The following is a 7,529-nucleotide window of genomic DNA, read 5'->3' on the forward strand; positions in this document are numbered from 1 at the left end:
CCACCCATGGGTTGCGCCGGTGCAGCTGCAACAGACAGTCCTATCCAAATGAACGGTCTTCCGATCAGCATTTACGCGCCGGAGACAGTCGGATGCGTGGTGGTAGACGGGGAAGGACGGTGTGCAGCCGGGACATCAACAGGTGGTCTGATGAACAAGATGATGGGAAGGATCGGTGACTCCCCGCTTATAGGAGCCGGGACGTACGCGTCTGAGCTCTGTGGTGTGTCATGTACCGGAGAAGGAGAAGCCATCATAAGAGCGACGCTAGCTCGTGATGTGTCGGCTGTTATGGAGTACAAAGGACTTAACCTCCAAGAAGCGGTTGATTATGTTATCAAGCATCGACTAGACGAAGGGTTCGCTGGACTCATCGCTGTGTCGAATAAAGGAGAGGTGGTTTGTGGTTTTAACTCCAATGGGATGTTTAGGGGATGTGCAACGGAGGATGGATTCATGGAGGTTGCTATTTGGGAGTGAGAGATATTTTAGATCGAGAAAATGTATTAGTATTTGATTAGTGTGCTCTTAATCAGTCATCGCTCTATTAATTTGGTTATTCATTATAATAAAATCTGGAGTAGTAAATTTAGGTATTTAATTTGATTATCTCCATTCCTATATTGATTTGTGTTTATTGTGGTTAAAAATTGTTAGTTTGTGTTTATCTGTCTCAGCTTCATGGCTAATTATGATTCAGCTCTCAACTATAAGTGTAGTACCTGGACTTTGAGGATGGATGGATCAACAAAATGAGATGCAACTATTATTACCTCTTATGAATCCAGTATCGATTTGATGAACTTCTGGAGACAGTCTCTGAAAGTTGCAAGCACTGCCCTTTCCTGCTCTATGTATATATCTGTTTCGTGGACACCTGTCTTGGTCTTACACTTATTAGAACCTTCCTCTCCATTGTATTGAGCATCTATCAGTTCGATCAATCTTCCAAATGATTGTATTTCTTCTTCTACATTACCGCTCTCAGACTCACACAATAGCTCAGTGCACTTGTTGCCTACCTTATCATCAGTCTTTATACAAATCCTGTTCTGGTCTTCTACAATTTTGAAGGAAGTATGTTTGATGAAACCAAGCAAAGACAGGATGGTAGATCTAATAAAGTTTAGATTTTTTAAGACACAATTGATACCTGCATCGACTGTAGTGGATTCAGATGCTACTAAGAGAAGTGAGCATATATCTCCCAAGTCCGGAACAAGTGTGGAAGTATATCCCAGCGGTGGCTTTTTCTTACTGGTGTTACAATGAAAATACAGTTAAGAAAACACCTAATATAATGAGGTGAAGGATGAGGAAATATCATTTAAGAAGTGCAAAAAAGAACCTGTAAGGAAGCTTAGGAGAGGGAGAGCTAGAGATAGGGGAACCCAGAGCATTTTGAATGGAATGGTCAGGTATCGAGAATAACAGAGCTGGACAAGAACTACGCTGCTATTCCGAACAGAGAAAAAAATGAGTTTTGTGGATTTAAAACCCAATAAGTGCATATTTGTTACGAAGCAGGTAGAAGTATGTATCACTTGCCTGAGGTAGCTCTCGGTGTCTTCTTCTTTGGTATACCTGCGGGGAATTGTGAGCAGAAAACCCAGGTGCATTATTCATACTGCCAGCAGTGATGTGACTGCTGTTAAAGCCGACACTGTCTCTGCTAGAAGAAATGAATCCTAGAGAACTGACAATGTTCTCACGTACAATATTCTTCTCTGGATTATCACATCCTTGGTGAAGCTTCCCGTTGTTTAGTCCCGGGGCAAAAACAGAAGGCTGGAAAACTTCAGCAACATTCTTGCAGTCGATGCATTTACAGTTGTCTGAGCACAGAACATTAGCCTGAAAGCATTCACAGTACTTCTTCAAACACCTGGTTCTTTTGCATTTGCAGCCTCTCGAAAGCAGTCCAAGTTTAGTATCAGGTGCAGCCGTACACTAAAATACAAAGCATACAAATCATGCCAAATACTTACAAATCAGAAAAGATGTGAAACATACCTCTTGAAGTGAGAGGTTTTAAAGAAGATACCTGCTTGTCAATTAGGCTGGTGAAAGACTTTCCATTAAAGGCATTTGGGTTGCGACCTAATACACTCTTCAGAGCTGCTTCTCTGGCATCAGAGTTGTCAGAGTTGTTATGACAATCAGCACAATCACAGTCGGTACATACCACTCCTGATGCAAAGCAATCACAGTACCTAATAACCAAGGGTCAAAACAAAACATCCAATAATGCATCATTCAAGCTTAATTTAAAGCCATCACAATAAATCATAAAGCAGATGAACTCAGAAATCTCAATTCAACATTATATATTAGAAATCTCTATCAGCTTAACAATAGCAATTTCCAGGATTCGTGAGATGAACTTACAACTTTAAACATTTGGACTGCTTGCATCTACATCCTTTGTTCTTCCTCACAGTATTAACACCATCCTGATCTGTAGTATCCTTTGTTTCTGAAGGCTCTCTGATTCAATTTAAAAGACCAATCAAAGTCGATTCTGCAACGGAATTACTCAAACAACGAAAATTATGGCAGAGAGAGATTGGAACAATACCGAGAAATCGGAGGAAGTTCTTCTACATTCGAATCCGAGATGACGGAAGATAACTCCAATTTGGTAGAAACGAGCTCCTTAGGGTTCTTCTCTGTCGCGAATTCGCCGGAATCTACCTTATCTGTCATATCGATTCTTCACCAGAAGCTATTTCCCCAATTTGGCAAACCGAATTGAGCATGATAGGTGAGAAACCATCAGAAGAGCGTCGTCGATTCTTAAATCAGATCAGCGAATGGGAGAGTCGCCATGGCTGGGAGATATCAGAAGAAAATGGATTGCTGGATTCTAATCGGAACGATGATCGTCACTCGCGTGTTTTTTTTTTGTTTTGCCAGCTTCTAGGGTTTTTTTCCCTCAGAAAGAAACCAAAAAGGCTTTCTGAGAACAACGCGAAGGTATTCAAAATCGAGAGCGAGTGAAATTGTGGAGGGAACGAGCTTAGGAAGATGACACAAGATTCTTTTAATTGCTTTTTGTAGCCCTCTCTTCTATTCGAACCCGGGACCTAAAAGATGACAAAGTCCTTTTGATCTGATCAAATAAAATAAAAAAGATTTGATATGTTTTGTTTTCCATGTGAATAATTATTCTAATTTTTTTTGTTACTAAAAAATATTTTATTTATGACTAGTTAAATTCTTGTATTTTGTTACTTTTTTTTTATATATGAGTAAAAAAAAACAGGTAAAGATTTGGTATGTGTGCTGCTTTAACATTTTGTTTTATAGATTTAATAAATCCTAATACAGTATATTTTAATTAAAAGACACTAAAGTCAAATAAAGTACTAATAATAGTTCCATAAAAATTATTTTTTTGGAAGTTAGGCAGGGTCGGAAATAGTTGATTGAAGTCTGAAGACATTAATTGCATGTTGGCATTTAATTAAAAAAAAAATCTACCAACAAAGTTCAAATCAATGAATGCCGTGTGTAAAATGTTTAGCTAACCCACTAAAAAACTGTTAATATTCAACGGTCAGGATCACACCAGTGGAGCTGCAATATTCTGAATTTCTGATGCACTTTTATTTTTCAGTTTAATGTATTTCTTCTGATGGTCCTTACTTAAAATGAAATTAATGACCTAGTACATGATAAAATCAAGTGGTAAAAGAGCTAATCAGTAATTAACCAAAAGTAAAATAAAAGTGGGTTTCTTCTTCTTCTTCTCCTTCTCTCAACTTCATTCATAATTTACCCAAAGATACAAAACGACAGAACAAAACAGAAACCATCCTCGCTTTTTCATCGTCAGAATCATGCACGTGGCTGAATTGTCTCCGAAGAGAATAAAGTCGTCAAACGCTTCAGTCGCTATTTCATGATCCACGAAAAAAGTTTTTTTTTTTTGTTTTTTTTTTCGCGATTGCAACCTAAGATGAACGGCTACGTAATTTGACTCTACGACTACAGAAAAAAAAAAGGTTGAAATCTTTGAGCGAATATAAACATTACATTACTGCAAACCTAAAAATGACCGCTGCGGCATTAAAGAGTTTCAACTACTCTTTGTCTTTAATTACAACCCATCGACTCAACCACATCAACTGCTACGCAATTCTCTCCTGTCGTCGTCGTCTTCCTCGATTCCAGCCTGCTTCTACTTCGTTTCTCAATTCTGGGTTTCGATTCTTCCATTCTAATCGTCATCGCTTCTGTAAGTTCTCTCTTTCCCCCAGTTTACACTTCTGTGATCTCGCTCTTCATCTTTTTTTTCTTTCGGTCCACGCATGTTACATGTTCGACGAAATGTCTCAAAGATTCGTGCTTTCCATATATAAACGTTGATGATCCGGATATAAGAACAATTATGTTATTTTCGTCTTAATTTATTGCAAAATTTCCAGCATCACCAAATTCTTCTCTTTATTGATTTATGTATTGATCCATGTGATATCTCTTTAACCTGAAATTGTCTGTGTAATCAAATGTTGCAGCATCACAGTCTGGTTCACTCATGGAAGTGTTTAAAGCAGCTTGTTCAGAAGGCTCTTCTAGTTCCTGTGATAGGATTGCGATTAAAGCCGATGGAAAGAGTTACTCTTATGGCCAGCTCATATCGTCTGCCTTGAGCATATCTAAATTATTCTGCAAAGATGATTCTTTAAATGTATGGTGATTGGTTTGAAGTTTGTGGCCATATATATCTACTTGAAGCCAATCACAAGCTTTTTTTTGTTTTTAATTGACTTTTTTTCTCTTCTCTCCTAGGGAGGTGAAACTAAGAAGTATGAAGGGTTTGGTAGTCTTAAGGGAGCTAGAATTGGAATTGTGGCAAAACCTTCTGCTGAGTTTGTTGCTGGAGTCCTGGGAACATGGTTTAGTGGTGGTGTAGCGGTTCCACTTGCACTTAGCTATCCAGAAGCTGAACTCTTACATGTGATGAATGATTCGGTATGTCTTCCTATTTGTCTTTCTATTTTCTTCATGTATAGTTTCGGTTATGGCCACACAATCTTCAAGAAACTAGTTGTTAGTTCGTAAGGTATTTTTGATCTTAGTTTTGTGATCTCAGAACCATATCCAAGCTCTTGGTTTATTGCCTCAGTTGTTTTCCATCATGACCAAAAAGTAGAATTAAGTAGAAAAGATTGTAGGGGGCTTAGGTTATTCTGGTTGGCTCTGTTTTTTACCATATTCATTATTCAAGCTTAGAAGTGTGCCTTATGCTGCTCTTTACTATTGAGTAAGAATTATTAACATTTTCTTGGGACTGTAACATCATTGTTTATGGTTTCTAGGATATATCTCTGTTATTGAGTACAGAGGACCATAGTGAAACTATGAAAACTATTGCAGCAAAGAGTGGCGCTCAATATCATCTAATTCCTCTTGTTGTTAACTCAACTTCGGAAACTGTTGCTAGCAATCAGCTTCAGGACAATAGTTTCGAAACAGAAGGAAAATTTCTAGGTAAATTCTGAATTGTCCTGAAATGATGAATTTATATTTGAAGCTACACTTTTAATTTCTGCTCCCATACATCTAGGCAATTATTGGTCTGTTTTTCTGCATTACATCAGCCTATATTTGTGCAGATGAACCAGCATTGATCGTCTACACTAGTGGTACAACTGGTAAGCCAAAAGGAGTTGTCCATACCCACAACAGCATCAATTCCCAGGTATATATCCGAACTCCATATGTAGCTCACGTCATGTTTAAAATCCTTTTAACCTGCATTAGAATGTTGCTGCATATGTTAAATTGATAAAAATTGTGATCATCTTATGAGCTTTAGTGTATTTCTCTGTCTCTCCAGTGAGTAAGCGAAATTATGATGCACCACTTTATAAGTTATAAGCTTTTATATGTGCAGGTTAAAATGTTAACTGAAGCTTGGGAGTACACATCTGCGGATCATATTCTCCACTGCCTCCCACTACATCATGTTCATGGGCTTTTTAACGCTTTATTTGCTCCTCTTTACGCGCGATCTTCGGTAACTTATACTATCAGTATTTGCTTTAGCTAGCTCTTTCAAAATGCATTTAACGTCTGAAAACATCAAGCTCGTTATAGGTTTTTAGTTGATGTTTACATTTCTCTTTGAAGGTTGAGTTTTTGCCCAAATTTAGTGTTAGCGGAATCTGGCGTAGATGGCGTGAATCATATCCCGTTAATGATGAAAAAAGTGACGACGCCATAACTGTATTCACTGGAGTAAGTCTTCGTTTTTTGATTTTATTCCTTCAAAAAGATTTCTAATTCATGAATTAGTTGTCCCTGCGTCAAGTTAAGCGTTGATTTCAAGTTGTATCAGCCTTTTCTTGAACCAATATAGCAAGCTTATTTTGTATATGTTTTAATGTTTATATTTTGGGTTCATATCTGATTCGAGGGAAGTATTCAGCGCCAGATAACTCAATTTTACTTTGTACCATAGTTTTGGCTGAGTCGATCACTTTCCAATTTGCTTCTGGCCCTCTAGATATGAAAGGCAAACATATTTTGCTTAAGAGAAATTTAACTTGAGGCAAAAAAGAAAATCATATAAAGATTTAGCTACTTTCCAGTGGTTATAGTGAATTTTGTGATAAACAGGTCCCAACCATGTATACTCGGTTGATACAAGGTTATGAAGCAATGGATAAAGAAATGCAGGACTCTAGTGCTTCTGCTGCACGGAAGCTTCGCCTAATGGTAAGCAACCACATATCTCCTAAAAACGCAAATCCAGCTTATTGATTATAAATGTATATGCTTAGACGGCTGTTCTATTTTCAAATTCTGGTGGAATAAGTGCTTACATATTTGCGGATAAAATTCATTTCTTAGATGTCTGGCTCCTCTGCTCTCCCTCGACCAGTCATGCATCAATGGGAAAGTATCACTGGTCATCGTCTTTTGGAAAGATATGGCATGACTGAAGTAAGTAGATTTTCCTGTCTCTTTTAGTTACAATAATACAATACCTTAGACAAAGCCTGTTCTTAGTAGCTACTTCTACCGAATTAAAAAATTTGTCAAATATTTTCAGTTTGTAATGGCAATATCGAACCCCTTACGGGGCGAACGGAAGGCAGGTACTGTCGGCAAACCGCTTCCTGGTGTAGAGGTCAGTGAGATCCTCTTTCTCTTAGTTCCAAATTCAATACCTTTTAACCAATGCCACACAGCTGAGGTACTAATACTGTTGACATGAAATTATGATACTGAAAAAGTGTGTCAACATGATAGGCCAAAATTAAAGAAGATGAAAATGATTCGAATGGAGTGGGTGAGATTTGTGTTAAAAGCCCATCTTTGTTTAAGGAGTACTGGAATCTTCCAGAAGTGACTAAAGAATCATTTACGGAAGATGGATACTTCAAGACGGGAGATGCTGGTAGAGTGGATGAGGATGGATATTACGTGATTCTAGGACGTAAGCAGAACCAATAAATACATTCAAATACAAATTAAGAGTAGTTTGTGGTTTTCTCTTAATATCTTCTTCTTCTTCT

The 7,529-nt window shown here is 37.8% G+C and overlaps 3 protein-coding genes across 4 annotated transcripts in view; 2 read left to right on the top strand and 1 right to left on the bottom strand.

Annotated features, from left to right (window-relative positions):
• Positions 7 to 480, top strand: LOC104704970 (probable isoaspartyl peptidase/L-asparaginase 2). Its single transcript, XM_010420966.1, has one exon. It carries the CDS (start codon positions 7 to 9, stop codon positions 478 to 480), a length of 474 nt encoding a protein of 157 aa, XP_010419268.1.
• Positions 499 to 3,077, bottom strand: LOC104781005 (protein tesmin/TSO1-like CXC 8). The gene is made up of 8 exons (XM_019246620.1): positions 2,579 to 3,077; positions 2,389 to 2,487; positions 2,045 to 2,213; positions 1,788 to 1,950; positions 1,549 to 1,616; positions 1,349 to 1,452; positions 1,154 to 1,257; positions 499 to 1,060 (listed from the first exon to the last, which is right to left on the bottom strand). Exons 1-8 carry the CDS (start codon positions 2,704 to 2,706, stop codon positions 777 to 779), a joined length of 1,119 nt encoding a protein of 372 aa, XP_019102165.1. The 5' UTR covers positions 2,707 to 3,077; the 3' UTR covers positions 499 to 776.
• The window catches only part of LOC104781031 (malonate--CoA ligase), a 4,966-nt gene continuing 1,254 nt past the window's right edge, over positions 3,818 to 7,529 (top strand). Inside the window, exons 1-11 of one of the 2 annotated variants that reach the window (XM_010505604.2) lie at positions 3,818 to 4,240; positions 4,521 to 4,693; positions 4,795 to 4,977; positions 5,325 to 5,496; positions 5,622 to 5,707; positions 5,903 to 6,025; positions 6,139 to 6,246; positions 6,628 to 6,726; positions 6,862 to 6,954; positions 7,064 to 7,141; positions 7,264 to 7,450. In XM_010505604.2, the coding sequence (XP_010503906.1) occupies positions 4,057 to 4,240; positions 4,521 to 4,693; positions 4,795 to 4,977; positions 5,325 to 5,496; positions 5,622 to 5,707; positions 5,903 to 6,025; positions 6,139 to 6,246; positions 6,628 to 6,726; positions 6,862 to 6,954; positions 7,064 to 7,141; positions 7,264 to 7,450 (1,486 nt within the window). In that variant the 5' untranslated portion in view covers positions 3,818 to 4,056. The remainder of the gene's footprint in view (positions 4,241 to 4,520; positions 4,694 to 4,794; positions 4,978 to 5,324; positions 5,497 to 5,621; positions 5,708 to 5,902; positions 6,026 to 6,138; positions 6,247 to 6,627; positions 6,727 to 6,861; positions 6,955 to 7,063; positions 7,142 to 7,263; positions 7,451 to 7,529) is intronic. The other variant, XM_019246625.1, reaches the window with a different exon arrangement.

Source organism: Camelina sativa, chromosome 1 (genome assembly GCF_000633955.1).
Source record: "Camelina sativa cultivar DH55 chromosome 1, Cs, whole genome shotgun sequence".
NCBI lineage: Eukaryota > Viridiplantae > Streptophyta > Magnoliopsida > Brassicales > Brassicaceae > Camelina > Camelina sativa.